General features: G+C 45.7%; 1 protein-coding gene across 7 annotated transcripts in view; it reads left to right on the top strand.

Moving 5' to 3' along the window:
• PASD1 (PAS domain containing repressor 1) overlaps nt 1-19544 on the top strand; it is a 53534-nt gene that overhangs the window by 29330 nt on the left and 4660 nt on the right. For 4 of the 7 annotated variants that reach the window (XM_065689944.1, XM_065689943.1, XM_065689946.1 and 1 more), the window contains 15 exons: nt 42-131; nt 1175-1295; nt 2399-2512; nt 3180-3298; nt 4140-4222; nt 6889-6995; nt 10006-10153; nt 12381-12462; nt 14062-14185; nt 14993-15102; nt 15540-15626; nt 16533-16691; nt 17328-17528; nt 18145-18344; nt 19134-19226. In XM_065689944.1, the coding sequence (XP_065546016.1) occupies nt 42-131; nt 1175-1295; nt 2399-2512; nt 3180-3298; nt 4140-4222; nt 6889-6995; nt 10006-10153; nt 12381-12462; nt 14062-14185; nt 14993-15102; nt 15540-15626; nt 16533-16691; nt 17328-17528; nt 18145-18344; nt 19134-19226 (1838 nt within the window). Of the gene's footprint in view, nt 1-41; nt 132-1174; nt 1296-2398; nt 2513-3179; nt 3299-4139; nt 4223-6888; nt 6996-10005; nt 10154-12380; nt 12463-14061; nt 14186-14992; nt 15103-15539; nt 15627-16532; nt 16692-17327; nt 17529-18144; nt 18345-19133; nt 19227-19544 lie in introns of those variants that run through there. The other 3 variants (XM_065689947.1, XM_065689949.1, XM_065689948.1) reach the window with 3 other exon arrangements.

A 19544-nucleotide genomic window follows, 5' to 3' on the forward strand; every position in this document is an offset into this window, starting at 1 on the left:
CTTTGAATTTGGTTTTCTTTTTTGCTTGCCTTCATCGCTAGGCACTAGATGGCTTTCTCATTGCTCTTACCACAGATGGGATTATTATTTATGTATCTGATAGTGTTTCATCTCTGCTTGGACACTTACCGGTAAGTTCTGACAGCACAATATGTTGAAGAACCATTCCCCTGATTAACGCAGCCCCGTCACTGCACCAAGAATCTCTTAGAGAGTTTCTTAAGTTCCTGTGAGCAAGAGTCACCTTTCAGGGTTAGCTAAAAAAACCCCAAACCTGTGCAAAGTCACAGTACTCAGAGCTCACCGCTTGGCTGCACGTCTGAAGCACGGTCCGGGTGGTGTTTATCCCACCAGGTATATGGAAAATCTTATGTTTATGAAATCCGTGCATGCGGAAGCTCCTCTCAGATAACTTCAAGGTTATTTCAGGACTGATTCTGTGTTCTTCTAATGACATTGGGGTTTTCTACTTTGAGCCCATGGTCTTTAGTCACAAGTATGTGGCCTCAGAGTTTTCTAGAACTTGTAGAATCAGCTGGCTGTTGGGTGTAGAAATTTCTGCTGGCCCCTCAAAAACAGTTTCTATCTTTTCTGGTGCCAAGCATGAGGTCCACATGATGCTACATGAGGGCAAATCTGAGCACACAGTTTGAACCCGGCTGAGTGTCCCGGTGTGCAAAGAACAGAAACGGGATAAAATTTTAGTAGAGCCCCTTTACTCAGGATGTGTGGGCTGCTCAGCACTGAGACGCTTTGCAGGTCAAGCTGATTTTGCCAGATGTTCAGCCTAGAAGACATATGGAAGACGTGAGGAGGAGGTCTCCCACTTCTGTATCATGCTATCAAAGGGAAATGTTTCACAATTTCATTTTGATATGATATTTGTCATTGTGTTGTATTCCCATGGTACAAGGGTTTCTTTGCTATCTTGCATCTGGCTGAACAGAAGGGCAGCCTCTGGGATCCCTTCAACCTTTTATAAATAGATAGCAACCCTGGGTAAAATAACCTAAGTGTTATAGTCTGCCCTAGATCCACCTGCAGATTGCCTGGGCTTCCTTGTCTTAAGCAGCCACGCTAGACAGGCAGCATCTGTGCTGTGCTGTGGGATGAAAAGGCATGTGCTTCTGTCAGGCTGTACTGCTGAACATGACAAAGCATTCTTTTGTATCAGTCAGATTTGGTGGACCAAAATATATTAAACTTTCTGCCTGAGCGGGAGCAGAGCGAGGTGTACAAGCTCCTTTCTCCACATGTGCTCATGACAGATCCTGTTGCAGCTGATTTTCTAAACGGTAAGCACAGCTCTTGTCTGTCTGTCAGGGAAATTTGCCAAAGGCAAACAGCTCCTAGGGAGCCTGTACAGGGCTCTCCAGCTATTTAATTCTCCTGCCTGCCACTTCTGCTTTGCTGCAGTTAGTATTTTTAGGGTTTAATACCAACGCTGCTACATGCTCCCAGTACTTGGTCTTTGATTTGAGCAATCTTTGTTTTACTGTCTGCTTAGCACCATAGGACAGTGAAGTTGCCCCCATTAGATGCTTTTTTCCAGGGCAGGATGCTGGTCTGAGCCTGTGAAAGGAGTGAGGGGCCTGGGGGAAGGAAAAGGGTAGGAAAAATCCCAAAGGGTTTTGGCAGAGTCTTTGCTCCTTAGGAAACTTGCATGTCCTGGGACACCTGAGAAACCCTATATGTAATAAAATCAACAGCCTTCCCATCTGAACAGTCCATATGGATCTCTGCTGCTGCTTATTGTCTCACCCTCAAAATGTCCCTTTACCCCAGAAAACACCCCCAGCACCAGAGCAGGCACCAGCGCCTTCCTAACACCCACGATTCACAAGCCTGTACTGGGGTCCGCCTTTCCCCATGGGTTCTCCATGGCCGGGCAGTGCTAGCCTCCTCTCTTTGCTGCCCTGTAAGCATCATGGGCACTAGGCAGCCCTTCTGCTGGTGCTCTGCCCTGAGGTTGGTTTCCTTCTGGTTTAAGCCTTAACAGAAAGGCTTAAGGTGACTTCAGTGCCCTTTGGATCTGGGTCCTGCTGAGCAGTGCCAGAGCAGGGTATGTAGTATAGCTTAACAGCTTTGCGTGAAATTGTGTGTACATGAAATCAGGGGAAAATACCACTGACCAATATTGCCAGGGCTTCATGCCCAGCATAGTGGAGTGGCTACAAAGCCGTAGGAGAAAGGGTGAGAATAGATTTCTTTTGGCAGAACCAGCTGATCATTGCTCCTGGTAGTTATACATTTACTTATGGGTATCAAGAGCATCCCAGCAGGGTGTGCTCAGATACTGCAGCAGCAGGGCTGGTATAAGCACCTAGTTAGATTTGATATATGGAGTGTGCTGAAGTGCTGATTTCTAGTAACATTGTGTATTTCTCTCTCATTTCAGCAGAGAAACAAATAGAATTTTGTTGTCATTTAGCAAGAGGCAGCTTAGATCCAAATGAACCCCTGATGTATGAATATGTGAAATTTGTAGTGGATTTTAAATATTTTACTCATGGTAAGTTCCTGCTCCAGCCTACCTTTACCTCTCTCTCTCCCCTTTAAATTGTACATTAATCTGCAGCCTCCTAGAGGCCTTGTTTCAGCTGAAAATGCCCCATGATCAGCAGGGATGGAATGAGCTGTGGTTATGTTGGAGATGTTTTTCATACAAAAGTGGTGGGGAGGCTATTGGTCAGAAGAGCGAACTCTTCTGCATGCTGTGCTTAAAAAAGCGGTACCAGATTGATCCTATCTCCATTTGACCCACTGCCAATTGTAAAGCAGCCTACTCATTCAAATAACCGGTAAAATGTTCTATTCTGATTCACTTGTGGCAGTCAAATGATGCTTTTAAAAGATTAAATAGTTAGAAAAACCTGTAGAATCTTGAATCATGCAAATGCTGAGCTGGAGAAGGGCTGACAAGGAGACTGTAACTGCATACTTAACTGCTCAGAACTGTCTTATGATGCTTCCCTGCAAGCCAGGGGTAGGTGGTTACCGCTGTGTAACTTGGAGCCAAAAGGGTCAGTGCTTCAAATAACATCAGTGTGTACTGGTGTGGCATCACCTTGTGGGTAGGAGGAGTCTGTTGCTTGGGTTTCATCAGTCATTGTACCTGCCTTAACATGAAAAGAAAGCTCTCCTTCCTCTTCTTAAATAAATTGTCTGGTTGTGTCTAGTGCCTACACCCTCCTGTAATGGCTTTGAGTCAGCTATTGCACGAGCTTTCAGGTCAGCCACAGAGGAGCAGATTTGCCTCGTAGCAACTGTTCGTCTTGTCACACCACAGTTCTTAAAGGTGAGAGCTCTGTGACTGTGTTGTCCCTTTCATGTGGGGATGGGCTGGTGCTGGTACCATGAGCCATGTGCTTGGCAGTTGCGATAGCAGATGTGTTGCGGCATCCTCTCAGGAGTACGCTCAGCAGCATAGGTTGTGTGTGCAGAGGGCTGGTAAATGAGGACCCCACTGTGTCTGGAGTGGACAACAGAAGTGTGTGTTTTGGAATGACAAGACATAAAGCGGGAGCTGCTTTCGAGAGGAAGGATGGTTCTGCAATGGTGTGCCTCAGATCTGCGAGCTCAGGAAGCACCAGAACAAGGTGACCAGCTAAACCACTTGAAAAGCTGCAGCATTTAAAGAAATATATTGCACTGCTCCTTTGTGTAAGGCCACCTGCTTCTTGGAACACTGAGCACCCTGTTTCATGGACTCTTTCTGCTGGTCTGTGAGTGTCCTGTGGTGCAGTGCAGTGATGACAAGGATAACAACCATAGGTGCTTCTTGCTCAGAAGGGCATTAGCCAGCTCAGTTTAAAGCTGAACCTGGTGCTGTCATCCATATTCAGATACCAGTGTTTACAAAAAGTGGGGAATTTTGCCAACAAAAGATGAGGCCTTTGGACTATTTATCCTATCTCTGAGATTCAGTCTAGGGTAAATTATTCAACCACTTTTTATCAGTTTATGCATCTATAAAACTAGGCTTATACATTCCTAAGGGGAAAATAAGTGAAGTGCTTTAAAAACACTGTACTTTGCTAGGGTTTGTTTTAGCAACAAGATGCTTGCTTGGTCTTGCTAGAGGTCTCCTTTTGTCATGTCGCAGAATTAAATGCTTGAATGTGCCGACTGTTTTGCAGGAGCTCTGCAATGTTGAAGAGCCGTGTGAAGAATTTACATCGAGGCATAGTTTGGAATGGAAGTTTTTATTCTTGGACCACAGGTAAGAGATTTAGTCACTGACAAATGAACAAACTGTAGTTTAAAATAGAAAACTTTGCCTGGGATTCCAAGTAGAATAACTAAAAAAGCAACTGAGTAAGTAACAATATCTTGAACTTACTTATTAGCATCCTTAAGTACTTTGCTCTTTTCCGTATTTTAGACAGGTAACAAACCATATAAAATGGTGGGAAAATGTCTAACTTCTCCAAGATATTAAGTCATTGAAACTGAGCAGTGTGGGTCCTGTTCCTTGTATTGGTTTGGCTCCTCTGTTTTCCAGCTACAGCTTCCAGGAACCCTTTTAAATCTTTTGCTTTGTCAATAAGCTTTTATTTTCATCTTCATAAATGACCAAGCAGGTTATAAAGATAAAAGAAAAAAAACAGTGAATTAGAAGATTTAATTGCAGATTTGGTTTCAACAAATTAAACTGATGCATATGCTGAGGCAGAGTTTGTGACAGCCCTGGATGTGAGCGGTGAGCCCAGACCCAATGGTGAGCAGGGGATCATGTGGGATGTCTCCTTTAATCAGCTATTCAAACCTCTCTCAGTACAGTCTGCAGGATGCTGTGAAATGTTGTTGGGTATTTTGCTGTTTCTTGCTTACTTGCATCAACTCACATTGCCTGACACTGAGGTGGGTCATGAGGAGGGGCAGGTGGTAGTGATCTTTTTCTCTTCTGCACTGTGGTCCTTTCCTTATTTTCCCTTCATTTATTACAAGACTGCATGTAAAAGGCTTTCTGAAGGCTGTGCATTCCCATTTGCAGAGAGAGTTGCAGGTTTCAAGGCTGGAACTTTAAACTAACACCACACTTCTAAGTTGTTCCATAAGCAAGGCAGCTCCTTGTCTAATGACAGATGAGGAGCATTTTGTGGTTGCTTTCTCATTTAGAGAATTCTGGCAAAAGACAGGAAAGCATAATACTTTCCTGATCAGCTTAAATGTTTATCTGATGTGCATCTGAAAGACATTACTGTCCTGAATATAAGCATGTCATTAAAGATAGGAGAGACACTGGCCCATTCTACCAAAGAGACAGCAAGGAAGGACACTTTAACAAATACACATATTATCATCATTAGCAGAAATCTAGGTCACGTGAGGAAAAGGAACACAGTACTCCGAGAAGTTATTTGAATAAATAAAGCTGTATTGTAATAAATAAATAAATAAATAAAGCAGAGACCACTGTGTTCTAAGCGCACTGTGTTTCAAGAGATTTGCCCTCAGAGACCGTGCATGTCTGGCTTTTCCAGGAGCCCTTGTACTGCGACAATGGAGCTCCTGCTCAGACCTTGATCCCCCTGGGGCTGCTGTGGAGCAGATCCCTGGCTGTCCTTGGCCATTTCCCATTTGATGCCAGACTGCCCACAGCTGTGGGGAAGATGGAGTTTATAGACCTGTCTGGGCTCTCTTTGGTTGAATAATCTGTGCCCACTGTGTTTCTCAAGAGTACAAATGTGGAGCTGGGTTGCTTGCTTGTCAGCCAAGACAGGAGGATTTCCCACATTAATATCCAGAAGACTGAGGACTGATCCGTCCAAATCCAAATGTACTTACAGTTAAATAATTTTTTGCTCATATTCTTAGCCACTTTATGGCATCCACCTTCCTTAAGAGGGTCACTCGACGCACCAAGAGGATGCCAGACGAGAAGCGCATTTGATAGGCAGGGGCACCTTCAGTCTGCCCTGGTTTTGAATCGTCAACCATTTCGCTAACACACCGCTGCCTGGCAGGGGAGCCTCATGCTGTCAGCACAGCCAGCAGCCAAAACGAATAGGTGGAACCAAACAAGTCCTGCCTCACCAAGTGTGGTGCTTGAACTAGTGCAAGCAGGAGCATACCTGAGAACTAAGGAACTGCTGATATAGGGAACAGTGGCAAAAATAGTGGTTTTCTGCTCACATTTCAGTGTTGTTTCATAATTATAAACTAGCAGGCTCCAGAAAAGGCTGTGCACAAGCTCAATGTTGTTAGGACACCTGCTTAAAACAAAATAAATCTCATCCTTTGCCTAGAAAACGGAGAATCTAGAACTGACAGCAGAATAGTGAGGGAGGTCATTGCAATGTATCTGAATACTTCATCAGTTCCTTCTCTACCTGCATAGAAATAGCAGTCCTCAAAATCAGCCCCATGCCTATTCTTATCTTTACTGCCAGCACAGAAACATTCTTGCTGGTTATAATTTCCCAAGCTTTTCCATGGGAACAATTACTTTTTCTTTTACCCAAGCTGGTCCTTCACTGCAGCTCGCTTTCTTCTGCAGTTACTACGCAGATGACATTTACATCCAACCTACTGAATAATTTTACTCGAGCTCCAAGTTACAGTGCACATGAACAGCCATAGCGTTTCTCAAGCTGTGTGTCTCACAAGCATGCTTAATGAATTGAGTCACTTGCATACGTACATGCCTTTCTTTACGCCCACATAATGAATAGGCTGTGAAACAGTAAACACACACCTTTTCATTTTCTCAATTTTTACCTCCCTCTTGCTGTCTTTTTTTTGCTTGTATATGAAAATCCACTCCTGATTTCCCTGCCAAGTGAATATATGAGGGGGGTTTGGTTGCTAATGTCGCAGCGTATCTGCCAGGATGTCAAAGTGTCAGGTTTTGTGCTCACTCCCTGCCCTTTGCTTCCCTTCTAGGGCTCCACCTATTATAGGATATTTACCCTTTGAGGTTCTGGGAACATCAGGGTATGATTACTACCACGCAGATGACCTGGAGCTTCTTGCTAGGTGCCATGAACACTGTAAGTTCCTCTCCCTCTGTAGCGTGCCTGTCTTTGATCTCATTTGTCATTTATGCAAAACCCTTTACTGTCATCACAAAAAGCATCTTTATCTGGGGTGCGAGGGAATTCGCTCTTCCTGTCACAGACTGTTGTAGCTGACAAGTCTGAATCCCTGCAGAATTCACCCAGAGCAGGAGCTGTTTGTGCAGGTTTCCCAGACTGGCAGATGCCGTGTTTGAGCACAGGTTGTCTGAGAGTGAAATAAGATTAATAGATGGGCAGTCAGCGCTTTCCACACTCTGCCCTCAGTTTGTGAGGCAGCCTCAAACCCTGGCAGTTTTGTTGGTTGTCGCAGCTCATGAGTTCTGTTCTCCTGGGTCCAGAGTCGGCCAGGAGGCTCGGCTCACCAAAATGCCTATGAAAACAGCATTTGGACCGTCTGCCTATGCAGTTAGATGTTGCGAACCTCGCTTACTGTTAGTAAAATGCCTCTGGAGATTCATAGTATTTTTTCACTGAATCATAGAATAGTTAGCATTGGAAAGGACCTTAAGATCATCAAGTTCCAACCCCCCTGCCATGGGCAGGGACACCTCACACTAAACCATCCCACACAAGGCTCTGTCCAACCTGGCCTTGAACGCTGGTGGGGATGGAGCATTCACAACCTCCCTGGGCAACCCATTCCAGTGCCTCACAACCCTGACAGGAAAGAATTTCTTCCTTATATCCAATCTAAACTTCCCCTGTGTAAGTTTGAACCCGTTACCCCTTGTCCTGTCACTACAGTCCCTAATGAAGGGACTGTAATTTTTAAATACCAAAGTGCTGGATACAGATTCCCTGTGTGTGAACTGTTGGTTGACCTGAAAGTAAAGCAGAAAAGTTCAGTTCAGGCTGCTGTGTGAACACCAGAGAATGACCAAAGTTCACCTTTGTGTAAGGTGAAGTACCATGACTTACAAGTGCCCAGGAGGAGCCAGGCCAGAAGGAGCACTTAGCCTGGGTACTGCAGCAGTGTAGCCTGCTGCTGAAGAACCATGTCCTGCTGACCAGCTGGAGTAGATGTGAAGGGCAAAAAGTGATAGCAGACAGGTTCTACTAGTAACCAGGGTGCTGTTTCTACCAGATGAGCTTGTGAGATGCTTTATCCCTGAGACAGTATTTTTCCATTTTATTACACTCACTTCACACTCAGATATCAAGCCAGAATTAGGTCTGTCATCCGGGTGGTTTGCATTGCCAAGCACTGAAATGAAACTACACACTTTGTAAAATGCACCTAGGTAATGAGATATTTTGCTAAGAAATATTGCTTATAGGTATCCTGTTGGGCAAACTCTCCATGTGTTTGTATATCTGCTATCTGTATGAAAGGATTTTTGTCAAAAGAAAAGAAGGACACCCCAGAGAGTGGAGAAAGTGGGATGCTGTAACTGCTCCGAGATGCAGAGCAGTGTGATGCAGGGACACTGAGAAACTCTGCAGCCCCCCAGCATGCTGGAGTTAGAGATGCTGCTTTGTCTCTGAGTTGCAAACCACCTCCATCTCTACCACTTACACATAAGATGCTAAAGGACCTAGTAGAGAATGGAGAAAATTACTACTTCTTTAAATGTCAAGTTTCCCTACTCCACTTCCCTGCCAGCTTTCATGCCCTGTTGAGGCAGAGCGCTGGTACAGAATAAGTGGTGGGGAAGTGGGTTGCACGGTTGAGAGCATACAGGAAGCTGTGAAAAGGGCCAGACACAGGTTGCATCAAGTGCAGCAAGTGTGTAGATGGGAATATTAAAGGAAAATTTTAATTGCTCTCAAGTACAGTACTTTTGAGTGCCGTTAGCTTTAAAGACTGTTCAGATGGGAGTGAGTTACTTAACCAGACGATGTCCTTGGTTTGTTGTAGACAAAAAAAAAGTTTGATGTAGACACTAACTATATTGAGAGTGGGGTCAGATCATTCAGCAGAGACTCTTTTTAGCGATTTATATTCTACATCTCTGCTAGCCATGGATCTCCTCTTACATACTAAAAGACGATTTGCACAACACACCTGAAGGAAAGGTTCCTTTAATCTTATTGTGCAGGGGACAAAACAAGGTGCTGGCACAGTGACTTATAGAAGTTGCTTCAGGAAATCTCTGCCTGCCTGGGTGCTGAGTGATCCCAGCACAGTGCGTTAGCCCAAAGATCTTCACTAAGTGCTTCATATAAAGCCCATCACTGTTAATGGCATTGCTAAAGGACTTAGTCCTGATATTTAACAAAGTAGAGGTGTGCAGGTGAGTAAAAATACTTGGGTTAGTGTGGTTTGATAAGTTCCTCTTTGTGAGGTTGACCACTCTGGGCAGGCATCTTGCCTACTGTGAAGTGAAATGGGTTTGCGCAAACCACATTTTATTTTGCATTAATTATGGGTATTTTAGGTGCGCAAATTTTGTTTTGCACTCCGAGCAATCTGGAAACAATGAATGTGGTTATTTAATGTAGTTCTCATTATTTTCTAGTTGTATTACACCGCTTGAATTTTTTCTGGGCATACTCTGATGATATGTACCAAGTCTGGTATTGCTGGGTCATTTCTTGGAAGAAAACTCTCAGTTAAACTGCTAAAACTCCACTATCTTGTTGTTTTATGCCATTATTATGAACCTGGCTTCAAGCCCCCAGTCTTTAAAATGCATTTTTATATACTTGTGAAAGGCCAATAATTTGTTCAGTTAATGTTATTTATGCTTATTGCAGAGGATCCATGAATAAGTTATAAAAATACAGCTAGTTATAGAGTTATGCCAATTATTAGTGATTAGAACAATCTAAAAATAGCAAAGTGCACTTTTGGAAATCAGTAGCAGAAAAGAACCCAAATAAAACCTCAGTACGCGGCTGTGTATCATCTGCTGTGTTTATAAAGGCATTTCAGTGCAGTAGCAGACTGCAGCAGGAGTATGGGACCGAGTGGGTTTTCTAACCACCTTTGCACCATGAAATTCCTGTTTGCTATAAATGGCTTTCTTTTTTATTTTAACAGTGATGCAGTTTGGAAAAGGAAAGTCCTGTTACTATCGGTTCCTGACCAAAGGCCAGCAGTGGATATGGCTGCAGACACACTACTACATCACCTACCACCAGTGGAATTCTAAACCCGAGTTCATCGTTTGCACTCACCTAGTAGTTAGGTAGGAGCAGGCACCAAACACTTCACAATGTATGTCACATGTGCTCGTGCATTATTTTTTCTAGTTCTGTTTTGTGTTAGCCAAGTATTTGCTGTGCATATTGCCACACTAAGGTGGTATGTAAATCTATAAAGCTATTACTACAGGGAACATGTGTTTTTATTACTCCTTTATTCTTTTTTGGCAATCAGGCCAAAAACCTGGAAGCTTTGGCCAAGTCTATCAGTGTGTTGTATTCCCCTTTTCCCTAGCCATGACATGGCCATAGGAAGAATTAAAGCTGTTAAGAATTAGGTGGCTTTATGGGCATGAATGGGACCATACATCTCCTACAAAACCTTTTGATCAGAGCTTTAAATATTTATAATTGAAATGCTCTGCTGTCTTGCTAGCCTTATTCCTCGCCTGAAACTCAGCCCTGGATCCCCCCCTAGTGGGAAGCTGGTTGTGTTCGACTGCAAGCCCGAGCTGGAAGGCGATGTGTGTGTGGGATGCTCTGTGATGCGTGCCTTCTGTAGGGGAATCTGCTTGGTTACCACTGTCATCTCAAAAAAGATTGTGTTAAGAGTGGGAATGTATTTACTGAAGGGCTGGAAAAAATAGTGGCATACTGGTTTGTTCTGTTAACTTGAGTAAACATATTGCTCACTGTGTCTTTCTTTACTGTCAGGAATCACTGCAAATCTTTTTCTGGTCCCCCTTTTTCTTGTCAATCATCTGAAAGAACAAAAACTGGGAAACTGAGATTCTTCTCTATATTGCAAAACACAGACTGAGAACACCTTACACCACTAACAGGTGTAAGTGATGAGAGCTGGTGTGCTGATATAAAGTGCTATCATAATAGAAACATAGAGTCATAGAATGGTTTGGGTTGGAAGGGACCTTAAAGCTCATCCAGTTCCAACCCCCTGCCACAGGCAGGGACACCTTCCACTAGACCAGGTTGCTTCAAGCCCCGTCCAGCCTGGCCTTGAACACTGCCAGGGATGGGGCAGCCACAGCTTCTCTGGGCACCCTGTGCGAGCGCCTCAGCACCCTCACAGGGAAGAGCTTCTGCCTAATATCTAATCTGAGTCTCCCCTTTGTCAGTTTAGAGCCATCACCCATTGTCCTTTCTCTATACGCAAATTGTAAGCACATGTTAAACAGAGAGATTGTTTCTGAGTTGCAGCTTCAGGGAATTGGGCTTCACTGTAAGGTCTGAATTTATTGTGCATGGTTTCTTCTTTCTGCTTCCAGTGCCTCTTAAACCTAGTGATACCATTCTAAATTGATTTTGAAATTCAGTATTGTGTCATATAGTTAAGATTTAGAATATTTTATTGAAGCACACAAATTAAAACATGCTTTCAGGAGAATTCATTACCTATAATGGTATAAGTGAGTTCAGCAACTTCTCTTGCCTCCAGCAAAGGTTATGGCTCATTAATATTTTAGCATCCTAAATTCTGGCACCTTTCCACGCTCATGTTCCACATGCACTTAGAGAGTCTTTAAAACATCCTCTCCAATTTGTCCCAATAGTGAATCATGTGGCATTGTTTACTTTAAATGTTTTATTGTATAAGAGAAAAAAATGCTAAAGAAAGCAAACACACATTTTTAAATCCACATTCCTGGGCATTCCTGCACCTGGGTAGCCATCGGTTTGTATTCAGAGCTTCCGTGGGACCATGGGATGTTAACATACCCATTTTCTAATGCTGCAGGTTAGAAAATAAATGTATCTTTGCTATGGTAGTTTACCTGCACAGAAGCTGTAGGACTGTTTTTCTGCCTGATGATGGAAAATGGGAATATCCTTTATCAGAAAAATTGTACTGAAGACAAAGCACCCATTCTGTCTCCAGTAACCAAGTGCACTTTGCTTTTAGATTAGTTTTCCTTGAAGGCACCCATGGCTAAACTTTGCAGAGGAATGTCTACTTTTGTGCTTGGAACGATTAGTGCAATTAACCATATAGGCTCTGCAGTCCTGGGTGCAGTGGGACTGAGAACACTGCCCTGTTGGCTTTAATCGATGGATATTCAGCATGTGTTAGTCAGTTACAGACTGCAAGGCTGTATGATGATGTTCCTCTAAGCACCTTGTGTATGAGAGAGGGGGAGTCTGTGTGCGCTGTGAAAGCTCCATGGTGATCTGTATGGTAGGATACTTACCATAAAATAGATGATATCCAGATTGAAAAAAAATGGATTTTAATTTCTATTTACTTTTTTTTAGTTATGCAGAAGTTCGAGCTGAAAGGCGGCGAGATCTTGGCCTTGAGGAGTCATCAATTGAACTGGCATCCTCTTCTCTAAAGGTACCATGTCCCTTCACAGTTGAATGAGTAGGTGTTTAAACCAAACTGAGTAATCACTTACCAGTCTTGGAAAATACCTGCTCTTTCTTCTCCTTCTCCCAAGTCTTCAGTTGGGTTATGACCAAGGCAGACCCTGAGAAGGTTTCTATTGCATGTCTTTAAACATCTTGATTCAGGCATATAACTGCAAATTCAGCTATTCTGCTATTCATTACCTTTCTGAGGCTGTTACCCACACAAGAGGTTAAATCACCTCAGTTCAGAAGCAGAAAAGCAGAGCTGGAGGAGGCTAGATCGCTGTACTTGTCACCATTCACATGGCACAGAGGATCTGGGTGCAGGGCAGCACCGCAGAGCACCTGGTTTGTTAATGCCAGCTCACCACTGATACTCAGGTGAAGATTGGAAGTGAAGGGTAAACACTTATTCTAGATTTCAGCTCTGTTTACACCACTGGGCAGGATCACATCCTTGTGACCAGAGTAATAAACTTCCATGGCTTGCATCAGACTGGCATCCCAACACACCTGCCCAATTCACAAGGGCATTTAATTACTTTTACATTCTTCCTCTCGGTAGTTTACAAAGACCAGTAAATGCATTTTCAAGTGGATTGATGTGCAATTATAATTCCCTTAGCCTCATTGCTCTCCAGACATTATTTTATAGAAGCTTTATGGGATGTATAGGGGAAGCTGTCCCAGAGACCTTTTGCACTTGAGCAAGGACCGTCTTGCAAAAAGCTACTTCTCTGTCACCACAGCACACTTCCAAGTCTTATTCCCCTTTCTATGTGATGGCTGAGATATTTTTCTGCAGACCTGAAGCTGAATCTTTTGATGTAAGGCAGGTGGAGGAGAGGCACAGTGATTGCTCCCACTGCTTCTGGAGGGGAGTGGGAGGTTGGGAGCTCCCAGTGTGCCACGGGCAAGAAATCATAGAATCATAGAATGGTTAGGGTTGGAAAGGACCTCAAGATCATCCAGTTCCAACCCCCCTGCCATGGGCAGGGACACCTCACACTAAACCATCTCACCCAAGGCTTCATCCAACCTGGCCTTGAACACCGCCAGGGATGGAGCACTCACAACCTCCCTGGGCAACCGATTCCAGTGTCTCACCACCCTAACAGGAAAGAATTTCCTCCTTATATCCAATCTAAACTTCCCCTGTTCAAGTTTTAACCCGTTACCCCTTGTCCTGTCACTACAGTCCCTGACAAAGAGTCCCTCCCCAGCATCCCTATAGGCCCCCTTCAGGTACTGGAAGGCTGCTATGAGGTCTCCACGCAGCCTTCTCTTCTCCAGGCTGAAAAGCCCCAACTTCCTCAGCCTGTCTTCATACGGGAGGTGCTCCAGTCAGACAGCCTTGAAGAAATGGGGCAGAAGGAAGCCAGCTGTAAAAGCATAAGGATACCTGAAGGCTTTAGGGTGAACACTGAGAGGCAGACCGCATACTGGGCAGGGGGTTGGTGGTGTGGTGCTGCAGTGCTGGCCCTTTACACACCCAGCCTGTTATTTCCTATGCAAACAAGCGGTCAGCGAGGTGGAGGACCCCTCCCGCACTGACGATCTCACCACTTGTGCTTCACTCCCGCAGAGCCACAGCAGCTACCTGGACGTGGGGCAGTGCGGCAGCAGCCAGGATGCCAGCCGGGAGGGAGTGTCGCTGTCGTCCCACAGCTCCCGGCGCTCCTCACACACCGCTCTCTCCGACTCCACGTGTAGGTGCCAGCGCAGCCGGGGGCAGGTCACCTCCAAAACACAGGGCTTGACTTTGGGAGTGCTCCACTCAAGGCAGGAGCGGGGTGCTCAGTGTGTCCGGGACCAGCATAGCTTGTTACACTGTGCTGTAAGAAGCACGGTATGGCAGCGAGGTGACCGCAGTGCCCGTGCAGGGCCATGGGTAGAAGCCGCCACAGGGCTTTTCTTGAAATTTTCTTGAAATATTTGGGTTGGAAGGGACCCTAAACCTCATCCAGTTCCAACCTCTGCCATGGGCAGGGACCCCTTCCACTGGAGCAGTTTGCTCCAAGCCCCTGTGTCCAGCCTGGCCTTGAACACTGCCAGGGATGGGGCAGCCACAGCTTCTCTGGGCACCCTGTGCCAGCGCCTCAGCACCCTCACAGGGAAGAATTTTTTCCCAATATCTAATCTAAATCTATCCTCTTTCATCTCAAAGCTCATCCCCCCCTCATCCTATAACTATGTGTCCTTGTAAAAAGTCCCTCTCCAGATTTCCTTTAGGCCCCTTTAGGTACTGGAAGGATGCTGTAAAGCCACAGCACCTTGCCAGGGGAAGAGTGGGAAAGCTCATTTCAAGACACCCATGGAGGGAAGGCTGAAATGTGGTGTTAGTATCAAAAGGAAACCTTTTGAGACAGGCAGGGAGCCAGAGGGGCCACAGAGGGGCAGTTTGGGGACCCAGTTTGGAAGCTTTGTCGCTGCTCATCTGTGTCCTTGGAGTTCAGGCTCAGCCAGGGTACCCAGGCACAGGTCTGCAGCATCATAGCAAACTGCATCTTTTCCAGCCACGTCATCCATGCGACACACGGACACCAGCACTCCCACCCGCCTGTCAGTGCCGGGGGGGCAGGCGGAGAAGGCAGCCCTGCGGCTGGCATCAGCTGGAAGCGCTCAGGTCAGTGTTCCCAGCAAGTAATAGCTGTTATCATGTCATAAAGAAATGAGCTTGACAAACCTTAAGCTTGCCCTCAGAGAGACTGGATTCCCAGAGCACAGGGCTGTGGGGAATGCTGCTGGCCAGCAGAGCCAGTGGAGAGCTGCCAGAGCCTCCTCTGCTGCCTCCTTTTGGGTTTCGGTTTGCTCCTCCAGGCCAAACACCTTCTCACGCCACGAGTGTGGGATTTGTACATGTGAAATGGCATTTATCCAAAAAATGAATGCTGACACGGAGGAGGGCATGAGGGAGCTTAAATTCTCCCTTCAGACTCATCCTCGGATCAACACGTGGAGTTGTCCAATTCCCTCTACCCATTACCAATGTGAGCTGGTATCGCACCAGCTCTGCATCAGAGGTGCTATGGACCTACAGTAAGGCAAAGTTTTCATTTCTAGGCCATAGCAACTCCTCCAGCCCCTGGTGAACAGCTCCCTCAGCCGCCGGTGGCTCAGCTGGCAGCCCCCTCTCAGCACGCTGTGATGGTACGTGGTCTATTTCTGTTCAACACCGGTGTGGTCGGTCAGTGGGGCAGACCTGGTGGCTCCAGTTCATGGTTCTCACTCCCTTGATGGCTCGTCCCAGGATGGGGACAAGGTTTCATTGCCCTTTTTGTTGCTGCTACTGAGGTTTACCTGAAACCAAATTATTACAGCTGGAGACAGAGCAGGTAGGAGAGCCGAGGAGATAGCTCAGGAGGTTTACACTTGTCAGAACCACTGGAGGCTGCTGAAGGCTCATCTCTGAATGGGTGGCTACTAAGTACAGGCTGATATGATAATGAAGAGCTTTACTGCCCTGGTAGAGGAAGGGGATGTCACAGAAGGTTTGAGTTAGGCCAGAAAAAGAAATATGTGGGAGTCACAAGCTGTAACTGTGAGGCCCATCTTCACAGAGCTTTGAGGTCAATGTAGTGAACATTCAGACTGTAATACATGGATTGAAGGTGGCCAGCATAGGTTTGAAGGATGGATCCCAGGATGGGATGCAATGAAACTTGGTCCTGGCATTTGTCAAATATAATAGCAGCCCAACTGAAAGCCATCCTGGAGGTCTGGGAAGGGTTTGTATGCATTGTCTACCACAAAACATAAGTGGTCCAAAATCAGCAGGGAGTCACTATAAAGGGACAGGAAGTCCGATGTGTGGACCCTATATCTGTGCAGGAATTTAATAGGCCAAGGTCTGGAGTGAGGCAATGAGTATGAGCCAGTTGTGCTGCTGCTCTGGAAGTACAGTGACGCTTTGGTTAAATATGCAGTTGCCATTTTTTGTATCATATTTTCTATGGCAAAAGCTGAAAATCAGTTTTTTTTCTGAAGCCCACATCACTATGAACATGAGTAGCAGGACTGGTTCCACCCCACGATCTTGTTCTCTGTTCCATGCAGCCAGTGTACCATTTCCCAACCCAGCTGGGGATGATGCATCAGCTGAAAGAGCAGCTGGAGGAGAGGACTCGCATACTGCAAGCTGACATCAAGACACAGCAAGAAGAGCTTCATGTCATCAAGGAGCAGCTCCAGCTCGTGCAGGACTCCAACCTGCAGGTACCCACTGCACCCAGGGTTCTCAAACCCACAAACCATTTGCTTTTCCTTTGAGCAGATCAGTAACAAGATTGTCAGCGGAAAACACGTTTAGAAATGAGCTCTGGATAAATTGGTAGTTTGGTCTCTGATGTGGGAGTAGTATCTCCCGAGAGATGAGCAGTGTCAGTTTCTGCTTAAGTACTGAGTCAGTAATTTTCATGATTTAGGAAAAACTCATCTCAAGCTAATCCAAATTTCCTCCTGTGCAAAGAGCTTGGAGGTTTGGTGGCTGGTTAATGCTGCTGGACCCCATTGCATTCCTGCAAAACGTAACAGGCATAATGAAGCTGGAATGGTCGTGGCTCTGAACAAGTATTTAGGCACAAGCTAACATTTGATTTTCTGTTATTGATGGCTGACGTTGCCCCTGGATTTAGAGATGCTGGTGTCCCTGCCCATGGCAGGGGGATTGGAACTAGATGACCTTAAGTTCCTTTCCAAGCCTAACCATTCGGTGATTCTAAGATGCTATGTTGCTGCTGCAGTGTTACATATGCTGACAGAGACAGTCTGGGAGCTGGGCCGTTACCTCCCAGGCAGCACAAGCACCATATGAGCTGCGACAACTCCATTGTGTGTTTCTCTTATTTGAAGATGCTGATGCAGCAGCCGATCCCCATAGTCTTTAACAACCTGCAACACCCAAACCCCAGGAGGCCGCCACCAGGGACACCCAGGCAGACAACAGCCAAGAAGTCACAGCAACAAGGCCTTACAGGGATGAAGCACTACTGCAGCACCCTCCTGCCCTCACCGCGCCAGTTCCTCAGGGACCCCTGCAGCACGGCTGCCCAGGTCACTCTCTGCTCTGTTGTCTCCATATTACCCCCTTCCTGGCTCTTACACACTTGTCTACTGTGTCCCCCCTCTCCATGGTCCATGGAGAGGACCAAACCGCACATCTCCTCTGTGCTGGTTTTACTCTGTAGCCTCCAGTACAAAATTTGTCATTCAACTGTAAAAATAAACCCCAAGCAGCCTAAAAGCATTAAGCCTTGGGGACCCCTGGAGCCATCCTGGTGATTGGAGAGGAACTGAGTGAGAGATTTGGGCTCTGATTCGCTTCTCTGTGTGACTGCAGCATGATGCTGGTTCATAGCCAGTGAGTGGAGTGACTTCATAGCGTGGGGAAGTAGCTATAATTATAGAAGTTTAATTTTCTTCTGCTCGAGAAGTCTTGGAAGGCAGGTTTGAAAACCAAGTTTGTCATCACTAGATCTAAACCCACTGCATAGATGGTCACATCTCTTTGGGAAAGAACTGAGGTGTCTAAAAGCAAAAAAAAGACCAAATCTACTGCTTTAAAGAGAAGATGAGACTCTTTGTTTGGGGACTTCCTTGGAAGCTGTTATTTTAGCCTTCTATTAGGGAGCTGTAAAAGCTCACATGGGTATCTATGTCTTCGTTTCAGGTACAGCAGCAGCAGCACCTAGTGAGAGGAAACCAAACCCAGCAAACACGTCCGCCGGGGCAGACGAGCATTTCAGTGCCCCTCTACAACAACCCCGTGGTGTTGTCACAAACACATCCCATTACAGTGGCTGCACAGATGCCAGCTGATGGCAGCGAAAGGCAACTGCAGTCTGACTACAGCCAGGACAGGAGCCTCAGGTGTGAGCACAGCCCTGCTGGGACCATCCTGATGGCAGTGACAGAAAGTGGCAGTACCTGGGCAGCAGGGAGGGCAGGCACATCTGGGTTTGGGGGTGATGGACTCTGGGTGCCACAGCAGGACCATAGGGATGTTCCCTCCTGCAGACATCTGGGTTAGTGGTGAGCCCACTGTGCATGCAAGCAGGGTGCTGTGCACACCGTGCTGTACCCTCAGCGGCCTGAAATCCTTCTCTCCATATTTCCATAAATTGTCCATGTAGCTCAGTAACCTTTGGACACCTCCTGCTGTCAGAGGGAGGGAAAAGGATAAAATAGTAGGGCCAGCTTTTCCCAAACCTGTGTGTGCTTGCTCTGAAGTGTCTTTTCTCCAGCCAGGGCAAGTGCTGTGCCAAAGCCATTTTTCTTTTATACAATGCTGGAAACACTCTGTAAAACGTATACAAGTGCCCAAACTATTCAACCAGATTTCAGGGAGGTATCTGCAGACACTGCCTTCAGGATCTGGCTGTTTCAAAATACTGTGTAAGGAAACAAGATGAACTCTGGAGGTTTAACCTTCTATAAGACATACCTTTTTTCATGCATAAAAGATTTAGCAAGTTTCAGCTCAGCTCTGTGAGTGCATCAGACAAGGTGATAATAGCGTCCTATTTCATTAGCCTTTTCTTTCAAGGTGAGGGTTTGCATATTTTCAGGGAGGATTTTCAGAGACTTGTTTCTAGGGACAGACAGCCAGGTGTTTGGACCTCTCCCTTCCCTGACCATCCTGTTTTCCTTCCACTGTAGGATGCTGTTGGACCAGTCTATCCAAGCCATGATGCCTGCCACCAATGGCAGTGGCCAGTCCATGCAGAGCAGTGCCAGCAGGCAGCAAGGAAAGTGAGTGAGTCCTTGGTGTCCCTTGTTTTCATGCACTGTTTTAGCAGGGCACCTTTAGCACTGAAAAGTATTTTGAAGAGCTTGTACGTGGTCATGCAAACACAAAGTCTTGGTGTTAAAAGGAACAAAAGCTCATTTGGTTAGGAGAAAAGTAATGAGAATATTTTTAATTACAAAGAACTATGTGATAACTAAAATGCTTTGTAAAAAGGGATGGGGTGCTAAGCATTTTCTAGCTTTTGCAAAGCCTAAACTGCCTAATCAAGTTATAGAGATGTAAAGCCTTAAAATATCTTAATGTTCTGCAGTTCCAGTCCA

This window comes from Lathamus discolor, chromosome 9 (genome assembly GCF_037157495.1).
Source record: "Lathamus discolor isolate bLatDis1 chromosome 9, bLatDis1.hap1, whole genome shotgun sequence".
Lineage (NCBI taxonomy): Eukaryota > Metazoa > Chordata > Aves > Psittaciformes > Psittacidae > Lathamus > Lathamus discolor.